Source organism: Strix aluco, chromosome 2 (assembly GCF_031877795.1).
Source record: "Strix aluco isolate bStrAlu1 chromosome 2, bStrAlu1.hap1, whole genome shotgun sequence".
Taxonomy (NCBI): domain Eukaryota; kingdom Metazoa; phylum Chordata; class Aves; order Strigiformes; family Strigidae; genus Strix; species Strix aluco.
The window spans coordinates 112,898,695-112,919,862 of record NC_133932.1 but is presented as its reverse complement, the minus strand read 5'-3'; the positions used below and the strand labels follow the sequence as shown (position 1 = coordinate 112,919,862).

Below are 21,168 nucleotides of genomic sequence, written 5' to 3'. Positions count from 1 at the left end.
TTCCCAGTCTATTCAAAGGTAGCTGACAGGCTCAATGCTGTCATGGGGCTTTGAAAATCTCAACTGAGAAAAATAAGACAACATACAGTAAAGGTGGATAAAGTAATAGATAATGCAGAAAAGAGGAATCAGTTGTAATTTTTACCTTCCTATGATACTAGAAATACAGTGATATTCAGTAAAATTTTAAAGCTGTAGATTAAAGTTTAAAAACTGAAGAGAAATAATGTGTGCCATGCATTGGTTTTTCTTGAAAGTACATGATCTGAGTCACTAGTTATACTATTACATAGAAGTCCTCCTCCCATCAGTTTTCTCGTAACTACCAACTCCTCTAGTGCTTGCCCATATTGTATCGTTTTCTTCTACTTCTGCTACTTTATTTAGAGAGCTATCTGAAGATGTGCATTTACCTTCTCTCAGACAGTGACTTCCACAAATGGAGAATACTTTTGTTTCCTGAAAAAGGTGGTGCCAGTCTTTGCTGAAAATCCTCACTTCTCTACATCTATAAAGACACCCTATCCTCTACGACTTTATTTATAATTCAAAATATTTATTGCATCAAGGCATAACTATTCTCCATTAAAAGCACTCCTTCCTAAAGTTCAAGTGAAAATCATATGCATACTCAACCCACAGTATTTTAAAGTCACTCATGACTCTTGTTTTGTGCCCTGAGACACAGTTCCATATTTGTTTCTGAAGTAGGATTTGCAAGTTGGGATTGCTGCAAAATATTTGCTAAAAAAGAGCGCGAATAGTTCATGGACTTGTCAGAATCCATCTGTTTGAGTCTATTAATGGGTGCATTCCCAGCTGTGGTCTTTCCAATGGCATAAATAAAAAGTTTCTTTCTTACTACAAATCCGATGGCTGAAATCTCCCTGTAAAATTGATTTATTTAGATACAATCTGTCCTTACGTTAGAGACCTCTTAAAATGAGCAAGACCATGAGATGCCAATCGCATACTCTTTCAGCAGTCAACTGACACATAAATGACTCACAGTCTCAAATAATTTACTACAGCATTATACTGGATAAGCTATGAAACAGCATGCCATTCAGATCAGGATGAGTGGAACTGAGATGGGGAAAGAGAGGTGCATTTACCAGAGGAATGAAAGGCATATTGAAAATAACCTAAAAGTTGGGACAAATGCTTGGGTCCTCACTCCTCCATGCAGTGAATCCAAAATAAACGTACACATGTATGCAACGCACTTTAGGGAAGTCCAAGCTACGAACCAATGCAGGAGGTTCCTAAATCTTTAGGAACCTTTTTTTTTTTTTGTAATGCCAAGTGTAATTTTCAGTATTTTGACCTAAAGTATTATTCTTAACACTGATTTTGACTTAACTCTTTCAACGTTCGCTCAAGCTATCCTTTTCCTGGAGCTGGCAGTTACCCTGAATTTATTCTTAAATTACAGCAACAGGAGACCAAATACAAAAATATTTCAAGCTACATCTTTGCTTAGATTCAGACAGATCTACATATGGTACAAGGTGCATTTGAACTATGCTTCTCTGATGAAGGCAGAATTTCCCCTTAACTTCTTTCTGTAACAAAAGCAATACTCCAGTTCTGGGGTTTTTTTAAAGTGCTTCTGTATTAAATGATCTGTGAGGGTTCAGTGTCTTCTGCATCATCATGGCCTGGGACACAAGTCCCTCCTCCCCAGAAAACACATTGAGTGGCTTCTTGGAGCACCAGTGCCATTCATTTAGGTTGAGCAACAGAAGAAACTGATTATCCTCACATTATTTCAGATCTGTGACAAGTAAAATTTGCAAAGTATTGACAGAATTAAGAAAGCTATTTTGGACTTCATTAACTTATCTTGCTGCTAAAGAAATACTCGTGGTTTAAACAATTTTTAGCAAAGCATAAATTTCAAATGGCAGTGTCTCTGAAATAGATTAGAAATCAAATTCTTACAGCCTAAAGAAACACAATCTTTACAAGTTTCAGTGCCTCCTCTTCCACTGTACTACAGCATGTTGCTGGATCTGTAAAAATGATTTTTGGACACAAAAACTTTTCTACATACTTACTGTTCAACAGCAACAGAGAAAACTCAGTATCTCAATGAAATCTGTTGAAATACAGTTCACTCTGATGACTATACACAGCAGAGTTTGTTTTAGTTTCGCTTGGCACACTAGCTGAAAATATCTCAGTTTTTTAACTCTCATTAATTTCGGTCTACATTGCTAAGTGTAGTAATTGCTGGAAGTAATTTCAGGACTTTACACCAAAGGATGGAGAGTTTGTTTGTACTTACTGCTCCAGACTAGCACCCTGCATGCAAGAGAGGCCACATCTGCACTTCATTGTTCTGGACTTCATGTGATTACCTTGGGAGGCAAACACATACTTTTTGGCATGTTTTCTTGCTTTAAGTAACCCCAATAATGTAAGAAAGAGCTGTGTCACAGTCCCTCAGTCTGGGGGTTTTATAGCATTAAACTGTGGACATGTGTTGCACACCTCTGCATGTAGCACTGGGGCATGCGGAGGTGATTTAGTCTAGTGAGCCGAGTACAACTTCCATAAACTCTACTGCAATTAAATGTGATTAAGTCCTGCTGCAAAAGCACAGAAAATAAGACTTCTGGATGACACTCTACCCTTATGGGACTTAGTATGCCTTGTTGCACTATCTTAATAAAACCGGTTGTTGTGTCTAGTATTGTGCAATGCATGTTGTGTACACATACTGACTGATATTACTGTATGTAAATTACTGCCCTCTACTGGAACGACAGGCAGAGTATTTCACATGAAATTGATTATTACATAAATTAATTAAATTGATTTTTGAAGTTTGGGGTTTTTTGGAACCAAGTGCCATGAATTGCAGATGTTCCTGATCCCTTCCTGTACCACAGCTACTAGCTGCACTCATATCCGTGTGCACTCAGTCTTTGCTTATTCGCAGTATAAGCTGCACCAGGATGGTCTGGTTGCCAAAATATTTTCATTTTTGAACTGTAAACAGGATGTCCAAGGGACTACAGAAGTGCAGTCTTCTTGTTGATGCTCTAATGTCAGTCAAAGAACCTTTTAAGACTGTAATAATCAAAAGAAACCATCACAAATTCTTTATTAATTGAAAATAATATTCCCAAAATAGATTTTGAAGAACCATAAGATAGGCATCACTCCTTTAAAATCATGAGGCTGGCTTAAAATTATGACACTTTACAAAATATGTATTTTTTTGTTTTCTGTCTTTTCAGACTCTGAAGTTCAATTTTCAAGCTTTTCTTTTCAAATTTGCTATTAAAGTATGCTTCTGTTGAAGTGAAAGCTGCGTTTCTCGATGAATTGTGACTTGAGGAGATGATTTTTAAAGGAATTATGATATATAGCAGCACAGGAATTGGTTACGCTTTGTCAGAAATACAAAAGAAATCAGAAAGAGCAAGAAGGAACATCTGTCTCACAAGAAATGCAAGAAATACAAAATATGAGAAGACAAAAGTAAGTGAAACCACTGCCATGAATTAAGGGCATTGCCTGGAAAGTATTGCACAGGTCAAATTGTTAAGTCATCCAACTTTTCAGAATCCTTAAAAACATTACAATGTGGGACACTTTTGAAGAGGTTTTGTCATTCAAACAAGAACGCGATAACACAAAATTCAGAATTGAGACTTCATTGATTCCAGAAAATAAACACCACATCCTAGTGTAGCTGGGAAAGCAGAGGAGTGGGAGTCCAGTCTCCAGGGACCTACCAAGTCCAGAAATTTCCCACGTTTAGGAATTTGCTGGTCAGCCACCAATAAGGTTGTACTGATGGGAATTATTATGGTGTTCACTTAGCAGCTAAAAGTTTATTGTGGATATAAATGTTCTATATAAATGTTCTGGTGTAGTTATTCTTATAAATAAAGTCACTTGTGTGGGGATATGGAAAGTGGTCTGTAGGATTACAGTCATACGAATAAATACAAAACACCTAATAGGAAATAACTGAGAAGATACATAATTTCATATGCCATGACTGGTATTAAGAAGCAATCTTGGGATGGAAAAACATCATTACAGTTTAATGTCAGACCAATAAGTTAAGTGTATCAGTCTTTATGAGCTCCTATATATCATAGAAGAATACGAGTACCAATAAACACATCTATCTAAATGTACAGGAACTTAAACAATATTGTATTATATATAGTGTTTCTGGAAAAATAGTACTATGAATTGTTTCCAATATTATGGTCTGCAAGCATCAGCAATAATTAGGATGCTTACAGGAATCCTCCATAAAGGCATGGTGTAGCATACTGACAAGGTATCAGCCTTCTAGTCACATAGGAAACATTTACAGGTGGAATGAACTGAGGTCATGTATATGTGCAGAGAAATAAGGAGAAATATTTGTTTACTGAGAACTGGAAGAACCTTGTGGATGCTCAAGGAACCACGCAAAGTCAACAGCAAAAGAAAAAAAAAAAAGTTGTACTATAAAAAGGACTGACACATCATAACTTTCTAGAAAAAAGAAGTACTTTCTGAAGATTAATCGTGTCATTGAAATCAGTGAACAGCCAAGCTCCAGAAAGAAGGAGACCTATCAAGAATCTTTTTTAAATAGCTATCAAACAGAAACTGATTCAAATGGTATCCAGTTCTATTACCAGCACCGATTTCCCATTTTATCAGCAGAGTTTTGTATCTCATAACGTTAGGAAATAAAGTAATCAAAACTGAATTTCTCTTAGGAAAGTAATCTCTGATATAGCTCTCTGATGGAAGCAGGACTTGTTCAAATACAGAATTTATGTATTAAATGTAAAACCAGAAGATGACTGTTGTTGTTGCCCCAGGAACCTCTGCTGCTCCTCCACAGTCACTCCAAATCTTACACGGAAAACAGCAGCAGAACCACGGGAGTGGGTATGAGAAAATTACAACTTTCTCTGGACTTTGAGACAGTGGGGAGTCCTCCATCACGCCCCTCTGCAGTCTCATGCTGATACAGAAATACTTGGCAGGTCAAGCATATTGGTATTTTTGTAATTGTATTTCTGGAATTAACTTCTTGTTGCTGAGGGTCATGAGAACCCGGCAGCACCAGAACAATGGTGGTATTTTGCCACCATTGCCCCTTTTTCAGATTCAAACCACTGGTCTTCAGGGAATGTCTAAGGAAGGAGACAGACATTACAGAATACTGACATAACGTGCATGCAAAGAAGAGTATCTATATACTTTAAAGAAGTTCACCTAAAAACCCCTCCTAACATTACTATAGAATATACAGCATGATTAATATGATTTATGAGATCACTGACTACTTTTTTGGCTACTACATTTTCTTTAGGACTGATACAAGAGCAGAAAATTCCCTGGCATGCCTGACTGCTGATAATGAATCACTCATAAGTCACTTTCTTTCTTCCCTGAAGCACTCCAACCCAAATAAAGAACATCTTTCATAACTTTTCTCCTTGACAAAGGACAGTCTTTTCCCATTGATGGGGTCGGGTTAGGGGGGAATTTACACATATACATCTTACCAACATACATGAGAATCAGTATCTTGTATTCTCCGGTGCCCTGGTGGGGACACAGACTGCAATGTCTCTACTTTGCTTTCTAAAAATGTATGTGCATTATTTTAAAACAGAAAATAAAAGTACGCCTGCCAAACCAGCCACCACAAATAACAGATTTTTCACATACACATCTCCTCCACTCCCTAATGAAAACTGACCCAGCAAAACTATTTTTTTTTGAAAAATCCACTAATTCTTGAACAGCTTTAATTAGATTAATCTGTCACATTTGCACTGTACACAAAGGTCTTAAGATGAAATTTCAGTAATAGAATAATATCAAGATGCACAGACTCAAAGTTGGCCTCATATTGGGACTCCTGCCTTTGCTCAGGGGTTCTCTGAGGACCTGGGAGCCTGGTGCACATGTTTCCTTTGAGCTCTCCTAATGCTGACCTCAGGATATATCACACTAGAAATAATTAGTTCTGCTTCATGGAGTACAAACTTGTAAAAGCAAGTTCTAAAAAATGTTTCATTTAAACTGAAAACTAATGAGATTGATGCTTTTTAAATTAGGCTCCAGAAATATGGCTGCTCTTGCCTCCATGCAGACATGACAGAAAACTGCTAAAATTCATCTAGTTCTGGTTGTGACAACTAGTTTTTTCAGACCCACTTTTCTCTTCCATATTCCCCAGGATCAGCTGGTGCCAGGGAGCAATTGCAGAGGTGCAATTACAAACTTAGGCTAGCTCATTTGCACCCAATAAAACCACAATAACCCACAAACCAACCACAAGTTACTTTGAGAGGAGAAGGGTCATTGCCTTGCCGTTTTTGACAAATGCAGAATGTGGCAATTACTTCCTGCTGGACAAATTATTGTCCATTTTCTACCTTACTTCAGCTAATGTTCAGTTTCATCTCTGACATAAATGCATTTTGGTCACATTTGAAGAGATACTTGTAGTGGCAAATTAGTGTATAAGGTCTTCTTGAACAGTTAAGGATACCCAAGAGTAGGTCTTCTAAATCTTTCCATTTAAAGGTCTTAATTTTGACTTTTTTAGACTAAAATTTTCTTTCAATCATGAGCCTCCCTCATGCTCCTCTTTCAATTTTTGGTGCTGCAGGTCATCCATTTCACAAACATAAGTTGTCCCACAGCACATTTTCATGCAGCTTGATTGAGAAACTAGTGCTTCATGCTTTGAAGGTTCAAGAGTCACTCTAGCATCAGTCTCTGAAAAGTCTATCCAAACTTGGCCAAGTTATAAAACTTTGAAATCTCAGTCTGAGCAAACCACTGGAGACTTGGTGGAAAACTTGCCCCCAAATTTAATTTACTCGGAGCACGACCAAGCTCAAAATAAGGTGGGAGCATCCAAGATCATTCCCCAAAATCACCCCAGGCAGTTGCTTCTGGAGAGGTCTGCAGCTAAGTAGGAGCTGGGACAGTGCTCAGGGGTATCCTGTCCTGTGCTGCTGTGGCAGTCAGGCTGAAGAGAGGACGTCAATGAAGAGATAAGAGGAATTGTACCTGAAGAGCTGGAGGAAACTGAATGGGGATATAATCTCTTCAAGAACACAGAACATACAAGGTATTGTGGGCCACGAAGCTCAGGTGAGAAGAGATTTGGCAAAAAGCCTGAGGGTGTATCTACGCTGCAGACACAGCAGTGGCAGCCTTACAGAGCAGAAATCCCAGCAGCAATCTGTGTGGATTGCTAAACCACAGCTAAAAGCTAAACGTAAGAGATTAGAGACAAAGCTTTCTATTATTAGAAGAATGTCACAAAGTCAAGTTTTCAAACTTCAGGAAGTCTCAGAATTGAAAGTCAACTGTTTAATCCTAACTCAACCCTCCTCTCATTAGGCACTAGGACAAAGTCTTAACCTCAAATGCACATGCACTTCCCAAGGATCCCGAACGGTGATGGACAATGGTCTAGTCGTTAGATCAAGGTCATGTACCCAACTAAGTCAGCTGCTTCAGGACTTCTGCTGCATCTCTTGCAGAGACATGCAGGAAAGAGTGGAAGACAGCACACAGGAAAAAAACAGGTTTCTGAGACTATGCCAGCTAAATGGTGCCCCTGCAGTTCCATCCCTCTGTCTGGGTTTCACCAAGTCACCTGAAACAAAATCTGACCAGACTGACAGAAACTGCAAGTTACTTATTCCCTGGGTGCAGTACAATTAGATCCCGAAGGCTGATTTGCGTGAGTGCTGCGCAATGGGAGCCACTGAGAGCCATAATTTGAATATTAAAGTAGAAAATTCAAGTTCTAACACTCAGAGTTACTGATATTCCTGAGTTCAATCTCACTGTGCCTCTGGTTGCTATCTGTAAAATGGGAACAATGTAACATTACAGCTTCTAGGAATATAATTAGAACATCAATGGTATGAAGTATGCAAGCCTCAGTGCTCCTAAGCACCATGCTCATAAGCACTTGAGGGAATTTTTAATCCTGTGCTCAGTCCAGGATTTGAGAAAGCTGCAGTACAGCAGGATCTAGGTTAAGAGATTCAGCAATAGGGCTTGTTACTTTGTGCACTGAATGAGGCACAAAAGTTCTGTGCAAACAATGGGGATGTGATCATGTCATTAAAACACAATCCCACACTGGAAGAGGCTGTACAACAAGGCAGCAACAGGCATCCTTACCTCTGGTGTTTCCTGACTTCGAAGTACTGAATTTCAAAACTTAAATATATGCTTTGTTTTATTTTAGAATACAGCAACTGAGAGAATGCCAGATAGAGGGTGGCACTTTTCACCTACATACAACAGATGTAGCAACTACAACTTCTGTTTTACTGTGACAGGGGATCATGATTTGAGCAGGGATCTCAGAATCACCTTAGGGTCATCATTTCTAAAGAGTCTGTTAAACATGCAAGTCAAATTCCTAAAGCAATGGCTTTCAATAATGGTATAGCGTTTTAGAATTATATTAAACCAACAGTATTTTATGTAACCTTTCAGACTAATAGGTCCCCACTCCAACAAGGGAGTTAAACTCCTGGTGTGCATCCCAGTTAGTTCGTGAATCCCAACTTAAGTCATAAGCATAGTGGGAACACAAAAAGTGTAAAATACGTCTGCAAAAATTATGAAAAGCACAGCAAAACTAAGGCTGCCATTTGTGGCACTGTAGCGGGTACACTCATTGTTTAAAAAACAATTCCTGGTCAGTGAATCAGAAAGAGTGACTAAGAGCTGCTGAGCACCATAGATCTGTCCTGAATAAGAGACAGCGTGGAGCAGCCCTGTCCCAGGAGCACGCTGGGAGCCGGGCTGCTGCTCATCACCTCTCCGTGTAAACGGTGAGGGACAGAGGAAAGGAGCACACTGTAGCAGTCTTTTTATGCACAGCTTACTTTCCACAGCAATCCAGCCACTCTGTCTGTCTCTTTGAGAGTGGCTGAGGCAAGGTTCAGCTCTCTCCGTGCTCTAGCCAGGGTTCAGCTCCTTGCTCCAGCTCACACACCTGCTGCCCAACTGTGTACTGTTGCCCTCTGCTCCAGCACATGGACATCAGGGCAGAAACTCTTCCCAGGGAGCACTGAGGAAAGTCCTGAGCAACCTGCTCTGCTCCCAGTGCTGATCCTGCTCTGAGCCAGAGGCTGGACTAGAGACCTTCCAGCATCTCATCTAACCCCAACAATTCTATCATTTTTATGAATTAAGCTGTCTTGTGCTTACTTTCTTTACAGGTATATGTTAGGCAACTGGTGTCTGAAACCTTAATAAATAGATAAAAAAGTAAAGCAGACCAAAAGAGTAACTATCTAAGTGCCTGCAAAGCCATCATCACAACAATAATTTAATCACGACCCTTTATTTGGCTTGATGGTTGGAACATGACAGCACACTGATGGTTAAAACTGTGTTTTGTTTTGGTTGTTGCTCTTAAACACTAGTTATCAGTTACACTGCTGCTCCGACTGTCAATCAGGGGCGAACTACAATGTCAACTTTGAGGGAAAAAAGGGAACTTGTACAACTATCTACCTGACTGGGATCGGATCTGTTGCAATGGAGAAACAGCTGGTCTGGCAACCAGCAAATAATGACACATTTAGATCAGCTTAAACTCCCCTTCTCATTAACAAAAGCTGAGAGAAGAGGCATAGGAATATGGACTGCAGCTACAGGGGCCAGAAGGACAAAAAAATATAAAAACAAGAAGAAAAATTCCAGAGACATAAAAGCATCTGAACAAGAGAACATCTCTGGAATCAACAGATGTTATTTGTACACATTTTGTTATACCGTCAGATAATTCATTTAATTAGAGGGCATGTGTATCAGTTTCTCACCAGCATATTATAAATAACACTTAAATTATGGCAGTGCATAAGCCCAGGACATTAGTATTCTATCCACCTTAAATAAAAAGTCTGACTCCATCAATTTTAATACCCAGCTGCTTTAAGAAGTTGGCTACAGCTTCATGGCAACCTGCCCAGGTCCTTTGCTCAATCAAGCAGTCGTTGTCTTTGACCAAAAAAGAAAAAAATAGCCAACAGTATCCTTGCTGAATGTCTGCTGGCATCTGCTATTGATATAGGAATAAGTGGATTACATGTAAAGACAGATTAATATTTTGGTTAACCACAACACTACAAAATTAGCTGGTTTAGTAATTCATTATTGAAGCTACCCACTTTAGATTAATTTTTTTAAAAATTGCCATGCAATTTTCATCCGTTATTTTAGTTGTATGTACAAAAGAACTAATGTGCTGGAGACACAGTTTAAAGACCTGTATCATACACTATTTACCTCTGTATTATACAATACCAGCATGTCACAGTGCCCTAGGAAAGGTCATCAGACTCCTAACAATGCTGTAGGATGTGGCAGAGGAATCCATCATTTCAAATTAGCCTTCATTATACATGATTCTGCTCATAAATCTTGACGTATTGTTTTCCAGTATAATAACACCACCTTGCACTTGCATGTACCCTCTAGATCTTTTAACTCATGAAGTATTTTACAAATGCAGATTAGCTCTATGTTTGCAAGCATAAAGTGAATGTGCTGCTGCAATAACAGTGCTCTAAATGTGACCAGACCTACTGGAGCAACCGCCCTCCTCCGTGTCCTTTTGGTCTCCACCTGGGGACAGTAAGACTGCAGGAGCCTGGTTTTCCAGAGCAGTTAGGTGACCTAAAGCTATAAAAGCGCCTGAAATTAAATAAATCATTCTTCTTTGGAAGTTGCGGTCCTCCTCACATTCAAACCCTACGAGGAACCAACCTGGACCTGCAAGTGACTTACAAAACTGATCAGACAAGCAGGTGAGGAAAGTCAACCCTCTTAATTTCTGAGATGCTCGGAAGGTGCCTCCGACGTGGGGCTACCTCCAGGTTTAGCCTTGAGCCCGACAGCTTGTGGCACCCCCCCCTCCGTGACCGCCAGGGCTCGGGCAGGTGCTGCCTGAACGGCGCTGGCGGCGGGGGGGGGGGGGGGTCCGACCTGCCTGCACCCCGGCTCCTGCCTGCAGCCCGACCTGCCCGGCGACTGCCACCCGCACCCGCGACGGTAGCTGAGGCGGCGCCGGGGAGCTCCCCGTCCCGCCTGGGCTGATGCCCCGCGGCCTCCGCGCTCCGGCGGCAGCAGAGTAGGTGGCCCCCCGGAGCCCCGGGCGTCCCCTCAGGCGGCCGCGCCGCGGGCAGGTAGCGGCAGCCGCGTCGCGGCGGGACTGACCTGCGAGCCGCCTCTCCCGGACGTTCCTCCAGAGCAAGTCCCAGGCTTTGGCGGTGGAGTCCCGCAGCTGCTCGCTCAGCGACCTCCGGAGCTGCGCCTTGGCCGGGCGGCCCTGGCTGCTCATCCTCGGCGGCTCCGCATGCCGCCCCGGGCAGCCCCGCTCAGCGCCGCCGGCGGCTCCCCGGGACGGGGACGGGCGGCGGCGGCCACATGGGGCCGCGGGGCAGCCCCGCCGCGCCGCAGCCCGCGTCACCGCCGCTCCGGGCGGGCGGCCCCTTCACCTGAGCGCCGCCCGGCACGCCGCCCGCCCCCGCCCGGCCCCCGGGGCAGCAGCCTGGCCGCCAGCCTGCCGCAGCGCCCCGTCCCGCGCCCGGCGCCTCGCCGCCCTCCTCCGCCCTTCCTTCCCCCCCGCCTCCGCGCCTCACCCCCGCGGGGCGGGGAAGGGGCCCCGGGGTCCGGCCCGGCTCCTGCCCCACGGGCGAGGCGGGTCGCCGGCCCCGCCCGAGGCCCGCGGCCGCCCCGCCGTGAGGGGCCGGCGGCGGGCAACGGCCGCCCCTGCGCTCCGGCCGGGCCGGGACTCCGCGCCCCTGGGGCTGAGGCACCCCGACAGCCCGGGCCACCGCGGGCCTCGCGGCCCCGCGCCTAAATGTCGTGACCGCGCCTGTGCCTGTGACCTTGGGAACTGTCCGGCCGAGTTCCCCTCCCTGGGAACTGTCCGGCTGAGCACTCCCCGGCCGCGGGCTGCCCGCTCGCCGGCTCCCGCTGCCCGCCTCAGCGCTGGGGGCCGTCGTCGGCCGGGCCCCGTGCTGCCTGGACAGCGACCGGCCGCCGCCCGCCGCCGCCCCGGCCCCGCCGCCCCCCAGCTCTGCGGGCAGCATCTGCCGCTCCAGGGCCAGGCCACCGGCCACGGGGTGACAGAAAACCCGGCTCGCGGCGGGCTCTTGGGAGGCTGTAATAGGTGCTTCACCCGCGACGCCACTTTTGCCAAAAGAAAACTGTTTTTTGAGAGGTCTCTGTTTCTCTACTCCACCCAACTCCACAGTCCTTGCGACACAGCTTCTCCCATTTCTTTCCCACTTTCTCTGCATTGCACTCACTTACCTCCCACCTCCCTCCCCCTGCTTCATCCCTTCCACCCCCCTGCATCATCTCGTCTTCTCTAACAAGCTCTTTCACTCCTAGACAGTTTCAAAACTAAACCCTGGCAGCCACTTTTTGCACACATTTGCAGACTAAAAGGAATCCCAAACCCTCCATCCCTAGACAAGCCAGAGAGCAACATCTGGGCCCTTATCCCAGTTAGGAAATCAATTTTGTGTCTTTGCTTCCTCTGTGATTTGGGAAATACTGTTGTAACAGTGGCCCCTGCCCTATCCCGGCCAGCCCCGGAGTGGACGGTTCCCAGCACGACTGGCAGCAGAGTCTGACAGCTGAGAAGGACAACAGGGGCTTCATTTCGTTTAGTCACAAACCATTACTTATTGCTTACTCTTTTTGCAGATTATTTGTCATGTGCAATGGGGAGTCTGATGTTCCCGAAAGTGAGTGCCATACACTGAAACAGCTGAATACCCTGGTAAAGCAGTCATGTTAAACATCATCGATATCCCTGTCTTGTTTAAATTAAAACCATAACTGCAATGTCAGCAATACCCATAGAAGCTAAAAGCAAAGAGATGTATTCCATGTTACCACTCAGTTTTAATAACATCTTCTGCTTACTCTCTGATGTGAATTTGTTTTGCATTGTCCCTGTTCCTAAAAGGCTAATCTTAAAAGGTCCATCTTAAACTACTTTATCTGATATAGCGGAGCCAATGTGCTTGCCCAGAACTTGTGAAGATGTTGTATGTCACTCCTCCTCCTGCAATTCCAGCTACAGTGTCCTCCAAATAACTGGACAAACTCTTATGAGAAAAGGGATGCCTTCCAGGGACGGATGCATCCAAGATCTGGAAGGGGGACAGCGTAATTATGTAAATACTCCCACATCCCATGATCCAGAGCAAACACGTGCTGATGTTAATGGGAGAGGAGAGGATTACGGTTCCTACAACCAGCTCCTCTGCCCCGTAAATCTGCCTCTGACCTCTGCCTCACTTTATTTAATTCCCTACCAACACAGCCATTACTGGTACATAAGACCTACCATGCCTGTTTTCTGCCACGGGCTCCTATCTGCTAGGAACCAGGTAGAGATGAGAAATTAATTTCTGATATTGTACTCAGCTGCCCTATAAAGATCAGCAGTGACACACAGTGTAAAGGTGAGAAGATAAAATCAGTTTTGAAGGTTTTGTATCATACTGCTGTGTCACTACCCACAAACACCAGTCCGTGTCAGCCAGTCCTGTAACCTTCCACAATGCTCTTCTGGCAGCCGTACATGAATGCACCTTCTTACCATGCCCAGCCTGCCGGCAAGATAGATCTCCCTTTCTTCAGTTGCTTCCTGTGATGGCCAGAATGTAGCGATAAGACAAAAGATATTCCCTTCCCTTCTATACCATTTTGAATACGTTACTCTATCAAAAATGTCCCTACACGTCCAGGTTTACTGAAAGCAGCTAATTAGCAATAAGATACTAGGAACCGCTAATACCACGTTATCTCACTGCAGGTTACTAGGATAAACTCCAGTGATATGGCTGTATTTCATAATTGGCAGCAGACCAAACTCTGTGGCAGGCACTCACAAAAATCTTACTAATTTCAGGTACTTCATTGTGGAAAACTAAACCCAGCAGCAAGATTGTGCTTTTCTCCCTAAAGAAGACAGTGCTATTGAGTAATGAGAAAATATCTCATGCAGCAACCGGCCCATTCCTATTTTATGCCTTCAATCACAGCTGTTCAGAAGTTGAGTTACCAACACAGGTATTTTTGATGTATTACACGTAGTAGTAGCAGTTACAATATGAGGTGTTCTACACAACCTGCTTGAAGAAAGGTGTGCGTTAGGGATCATTCATAGGTCAAAGTTGTTTCACTTCCTTTTAGGATATTAGAAAGCATGGCTAAATGTTAAAGTTCTGGTCTCCCTCTGTGCATTTTCACCTGTCGGTTAAGCACGTAAGTAGCCAACTCATCAGTGCTCTTGTCTACAGTTTGAAACATTTTGACATCCTGAACAAGATGGGTAACAATTCTGGAGGAAAGAAAAGGAAAGCACATTTTCCACAGAAACAACAGTTTTCCTGCTTGATACTAGTCATGCCAAAATGGTTCTGTTCTGAGTAATTGCAATAAAAACACTGTATGTGATGGACAGAAAGGAGGAAATTCCCAGTTGCCTTAAAAGAAACTGAACTATGATATTTGTCTTTTCTCATTGATAACAGAGTATTGGCAGGAATGAAAGTGGTATTTGTCTGTCTTAAAATCTAGCAAGCGCGTAAAATGGAGGAAAATCTAAGATAATTACACCCATGCTCCAATGCCATTGTGGCACAGAAGTCTGATGTTCTAATTATATATTTAGCAATTTATAGTTCCTCCCAATCACCATGGTAATTAAATGCCAAGTTAATTGATACTACATAATAATCTGGCCTCTAATTAGCAGTGTGTTTTTAATTTGTTGCAGATTCCATTATGTAGCCTGATCTAGTCCTAATAAAGTCACTGTAAAAACTCCCATGCATCTGTTAAGAGAATCAGGTCTAAGGAAAGAGAAAAATGGCTACGTCTTGGTTTGCCATTTGTAAACTACTGAAAACTACATTAAAAGTACAATTTCCATTTTTTTCATCTAGTCCTTAATTATGGTGAGTCAGGATTTTTTGTTAGTTTAACCACTTCACAATATTTGTCTTCTTGTGGAAAAACAAAACAGGACACATCTTGCAGAGGAAAACGTGAGAAGAGTACATCCTTGGGTTACTGCGTGCTGTTTAGTGGACGTAAGCTCCTTACACTTGTATCTCTTAAAAAACAATAATAAAGCAAAAGAGAAAATCAATTAGTACCACAGGATCACTGATGCAGTCTGATGCTAATCAGTGCAATACCAAATTTTATAATACATCTAATTCTTCAGGAACTGACTGTAAATTAATGAAGCTTCTTGAAGTTTATTGTACTCAAAATGGTGTTGCTGTGCTTTTGTAGCTTCAAATAGTAGCTCAGACAGCCTAGATATAAATGCATCAAGTAGTATTTATAACTTTGGCAATGATCTTTATATCTTTGGGGGTCCTAGAGCTCTGGAATTTGTTTTCTATCACAGTCTAAATGTCCTGAGTGTGATGCTGTAAGCCTGGGTTACCACTGGAAGGGAAGAAAAGATTTGAGGTTTTCCATGCTTGTTTTCCTAATAGCAGACTGCAGTGAATTGCATACTAATTCTGTGGTTGCAGTTATGTGAAAAGCACCAAGGACATATGAGTAGGTGTCCTCTTTGACATCTAAATAAACAAACAAACATTTCGGATAGACAAAAATAAGAATCACTGTGAACAGGGACAAAATGTTCCAGCTTGTTTCCTGGCACTCTCTCCCTGCTTATTGTTTACATATGCAAATTATCATAATTTTAAGGTAGCTTTAATGAGGATCAATTATAAAGCAGTTTCACTCTTTCCCAGTTTATCAAGAGATTGGCACCTATCTGTTCATGCTTCTCCATTTCAGCTTTCTGAAGCTCTGGGAAAGGATCACTCTGCACTTTGCCAACAGCAGAGCACTGCTGGCTTTCATTACCCGGGGCCAAATTCTTTCACTTTTGTTCACAGTGATTAATGCTGAAATAAATGGCAATTCTTGCAGTATTCACCGTGAAAAGGCTCTAAGTATGCTCAGATACAGACTACAGTAACAAAGTATCTGCTGTTTGACTGTCCCCCCTCTCCCTTGCTAAAACTGGCATGGAAGGGATGGGGGGGCATCAAGCTTCTCTTCATTCTCTTCATGGCACTTCATTATTATTAATAAACTGTAATATCAGAGCACTTAGAACCAGAAACTGGATGGAGCAAAAGTACAATCTCTGCTCTCGGGAAATTACAAACTAAATATAAAACAAGACACCAGTGGAGAGAAGAGCTAATAGGGGTAGGAAGGGTGGAGTACAAGAGAACAATAAAACAATACTGGCCAGCATAGTAACTACTGGTGTTAGCACACCAGAATTAGTTTTTGGAGGCACTGACGCAAAGTGAGTTAGCAAGAAGATCTCCAAGGACATTAATGTGGTATCCTTATATATTCAGAGGACCAACTCCCAAGCATGAGGGGCACTTTTAGAGAAAGCATGCAAATGTGTATTTGAAAATGTAATGAGTAGACAATGAAAGCTGGCACCCTGTACAGACAGACTGTGGGAATCAAGCTTTTAATACTGAACAAATGAGATAGGGAAGGGAAGGACCTTCAGCTTTAAGACAAGTAGCCTCCACTTGATGCAACAAAAAGGTAGGATGAACTGCAATGAATAGTGACAGCAGAGAACTGTAGAGTATTTGCATTTGGGATGCACTGCAGTAGACCAGATTGTGTCTATCAAGGCAGAGTAAGTAAGGACAAAGACAAGATGATAAAAATGGGTTGAAAGTTTTTCCTAGACCAACCACGAATTTTCACCTGGAAAACTCCTTCTGAAAAAAAAAAATTATTACTTACAGAATAAAAATTAGAGAAAATGTCGTTTTTTCTCAAAAATAACCACCATTTTCCTGGTTTTGCCATGGAGCAGGACATGTTAAGAGCATCCAAGTTAAGCTGGACAACCTTAACTTGGACTTTTCTCTCCATGTCACATCCTAGTTGTATCTATCTCTTGCAGATTACTTTTTAATAACCCCTCTACTTCTCCGATCTTATCTCCTTAACTCAGCCTAAGTCGTCACACGAGAATGATGAACTCCACGTGAGGGCCCCATGTGAAAGGTAGGAGGATCTGTTCTGTGAGAATGGTGAAAAAGGGGTCAGGGAGTTAACTGTGGTACAAATGATCATTGGATGGATTACTGTCTGAGTGAATAGGGCGCTTCTCCTGAATAGTAGACAGCAAAGCTGAAATTCTGAAGAATTGCAGACACAAAAGCCCTTGCACATTTCTCAGACAGCAGAGGAGAAGAATGAACAAAACAAACCAAGCACCAATAAATTCACTTCCTTTCATAAGATACTCTGTGGACATCTTTAAAATATAGTATGTTGCAGATATGAAAGTTTAGGCTGGGCAAAGCCAGTCACTGTAGAAATAGCCAATTCCTCAGTGATTAAGCAACTGGGAAAGTGGAATGCATTTTATATGTGTAGATATAGTGGTTTTTTACTGGAGCAGAGCTTGAAATTTTGAGGTGATTAATGCCCTTGAAAAACTGAGCAGCTATGTTGAAACATGAAATGTCTCAGCACAGAATATGGCCCCTGTTCTTCCTATTCCAGCTTCGGGTGTCTGATTTTTCCCCTCCTTTTTAGTTGCTTGACAAAAATATATTATTCTAAACTACATCTTTCTTTGCTTTCAAAGTGCTCATTTCCTTAATATTATATTGGGACCTTGTCTAAACCAAAATTATTTTTTTTTCCAAACTTCCAACTGTTATTACCATCACAGTAGAAATAATTGGAACATTTTTGTAAAAAAGCCTTGCAGCAGTCAGCAGCAATTTAGCACACACCGTATCTGGATATTGGTTCAGAGACCTGGGAGCTTGTTCTTTTTTTTTTTTTATAACTCTCCTGGATTACACAGGAAAACATGATCAATCTTGACAACAGGTTCTAACAACAATGCAATGGAATTGTTCCCCAAACAAATATTATAAGAGTAAGAACTTTTTTCTGATACACAAATACTCCTGTGCACATACACTTTCATAGTAATCAGGCTACTGACTGATGGCAGCATATTGCCAAGGAACAATCTATTGTAAGCTATGGATTTTTATAGAGCTTCCTTTATTACTGGTCACACAGCTACTATTTTAACTTATTTAACAGATTTTTGAAATATATATTTAATGGAATTGAAATGCAATGCTACTAATGTCTTTGGACAGGAAATAAAGAATGTCATGGCCAGTTGCAATAGGGGATAGAATTTCAGGTAGGCAGATTATAATGACCAGGATCAAAATTTGGCTGAGGCCCAAGCCAACCCCTATTAACCTAAACAGTTCTACAGGATCCTGCATCATTAAGGCTGATTTTAAATTTCTTCTTGCTTCTACAGTAAAGAAGGGCCAATCAGCTGTTCACAGTATTGTCTGAGTCTCATTCGAAGTGAAGGCTGGTGACGATTTGATTGTAAGCATCATTTCCCACAGCCCTGTTGGGAAGGTTTCCCAGCCAGCTCAGAGCCTGCCTAAGCCCACTCCATCACCCAGCTCTGGCACTACAGAACTCTCTGTTCCAGCAGGCTAAGTGGTATGTCCGTTCCTGTGAGTATAAAGGAGCTTAAGCTTAGGAAGAATGCTTATTTCATGACATTTAGCATATCTGGGTATTCCCACTGAGAAGCAGGATATTCATGCTGTGAAGAAGGGGCTGGACTAGGTGGATCTCTTTCTATCCAAAAATGTCTCTGTTTCTGTGAGAACATTTTGGTAGTGTCAGGCAGCACCTGTATTCCATTAACTCCAAAAGCATTTCAGTGTTTACAGTAACCAGGAAATGTCAATGTCTGTGTTATATTAACAAGTCAGCAATAACAACTGCAGTTTCAGATTTTAGAGCTACGCAGAGAACAGTTTACTGTGAGTTGCTGAGAGTTTTACTTTTTTTGGTTGAAACACGAACAGGCCTGTAGTACTGCCCTTGAAACCATCACAGAAAGCTTTGTAGAAAAAAGTTATCAGAAGTCCAATATTGCTTCAGTGATGGCTTCATATAATCAGGTAGGCAAAAGCATAGCTGTGAACTGCAAGTCTAAAAAATACTTGACATAAAATTTGTAGCATCTTCACCTTAGCTTTGCTTACACTCCTCCTCCCTTTCGCATGTAGGATGAGGAGGCTTGCATAATGGCATAATTCCATTCAAGATTCAGTATCTTGAAAACAAAGCTATGTTATATTTTTATGTGGACTATACTACCTATATGCACAGAGAGGTAAGCTATAAGGTGTCACTGCATAGTAGGCAGCAGACTTTATGAGAGCACTGATGTGCTGCTGTATAATTATAGTCTGTGTAAAAGAATTCAGCTGTGAGAAATGAAATAGTCCACCACACAAAGCATAACTCATTGTGATCTTCCAAAGAGACTCCAACTTCTGCATGCAAGAGGCAAAAAATCTATGCTATGCACCCATTTGCTTTTCACTGAACTGAATTTTAATAGTGACATTAAATTACTACTATATAAATAGCAACATCAAACACCATGGGAGAAAGCTAGAAAATATTAAGATATTTTTCTTTTCTCTTTTGGGATTGAAAGCAGTACTTGGTAAAGCAACTTAATTCCCAACAAAGGCAATAGCAGGGACTGATCTGTGGCTGGCCCAGCATACCAGAGGCAGAGTGAGCTTGAGGTGGTGTTTCCCCATCACCTGCTGCCGTGTACAGTGATGGGACCAGAATGATGACAGAGGTCACAGCTACCGCTCTCTACTGATAATGCCACCACTCCCTTTCGAGAAAGGGCCATCTTTTTAATTTAGTTGATTCCAGAAAGAACAGAACAGGCTTCACCTCCTCCTTGTACTCCCTTGGAGCATTTGTACTCTAGCTGGCCCAACTCCCCTTCTCATTATTAACAGACACTTTTTTGAGGCTTCACAAACACAATTCCCCTTGACTTCAATTAAGTTCCATGCAAATGAAGGAGACTGTTCAGGACTATTCAAGAAGGCAAGAAAATTTTCTATTTTGCTTGTATGTATTGCTGGTTCCAAAGTTTGTTTTCAGTGGTGCAACGGTTTCTAATGAAATTAGTTCCTATGGATGATGTCAGAACACCTTTACCGTGCTTCAGGTACAGATGTTGCTCATATTGTTTACTTACACTACTGTCATGCAGACTTACTTCAACAGCTTTTCATCATTTTGTGCTTACATAAATCTGTTCAGTAGTAATTACCTGAGATTGTTCTACATTTCAGGGAAATTTTTTGAATCATTTACATTACAAAACCGCATGTAATTTGCTTGGAGAGTAGGTGCTAAAGAGATTATAACTCAGCAGGATCTCATGCGGTGTTAGTTTTTGAGACAGAAGATCAGTTAATTTACCTGACAGAGAATATTTATGCTAAGTAATCCCTGATATTAATTTGATCAAAATTATCAGATACATAGTTCAGGCCTTAAAAATATTTTAGAGAACGTCACTGCTAAAGGGGAAAAATGTGTAAGAAGTAAATATGAAAACCAAAAACTAACCTTCCTATGCCTCAAATTGGAGGCTATTCCCAATTTCTATTCTGAAATGTTGCTAAATGGTTTTGCAATGATCTAAAGTAATTCACTGCTTTCAGTCAAGTCATAAAGAATACCATTTCATCTGGCAAACATTATCCTCCTTTAGGACTTAAAATAGATTTGGGTTTATCCACCTCCCTCCTGTCCTATAGCTCATCTTTTATAGTTGGGCAGAATAAATGCTAAGTGGGTTGTATATATTACTAGAAAGTAACAGTAAGCTTTTACTTTACTTTGTACAGATATAAATTACCCTTTTAATGCAGAATTTATGAAACTCAAGGTCTTCTCAATAAACACCAGGTACAGCTTCCCTTCCTACAAGAACTGCTCTAATCATTCTTTAACACCACCACCACCCCTCATTTTAGACCAAACACTAGTGACAATCTCACATTAATGGTGAGGTTCTTGACTTGCTGAAGTGATTGTAAAAATTCCCATATGCTTCACTGTCCTGGTTTAGCCAGGATAGGGTTAAGTTTCCCCAGCAGTGGGGGGGGAGCTCTAGCCGGGTTATTCAGATACCATGCAGACTTCACGTCCTGGCGC

At 42.0% G+C, this 21,168-nt stretch overlaps 1 protein-coding gene across 10 annotated transcripts in view; it reads right to left on the bottom strand.

Moving 5' to 3' along the window:
* The window catches only part of STARD13 (StAR related lipid transfer domain containing 13), a 328,586-nt gene that overhangs the window by 137,069 nt on the left and 170,349 nt on the right, over positions 1-21,168 (bottom strand). Inside the window, exon 1 of one of the 10 annotated variants that reach the window (XM_074815864.1) lies at positions 11,245-11,427. The exons of the other annotated variants lie outside the window; for them this stretch is intronic. Coding sequence (XP_074671965.1) covers positions 11,245-11,368 — 124 coding nt within the window. The 5' untranslated portion in view covers positions 11,369-11,427. Of the gene's footprint in view, positions 1-11,244; positions 11,428-21,168 lie in introns of those variants that run through there. 10 annotated transcript variants of the gene reach the window in all.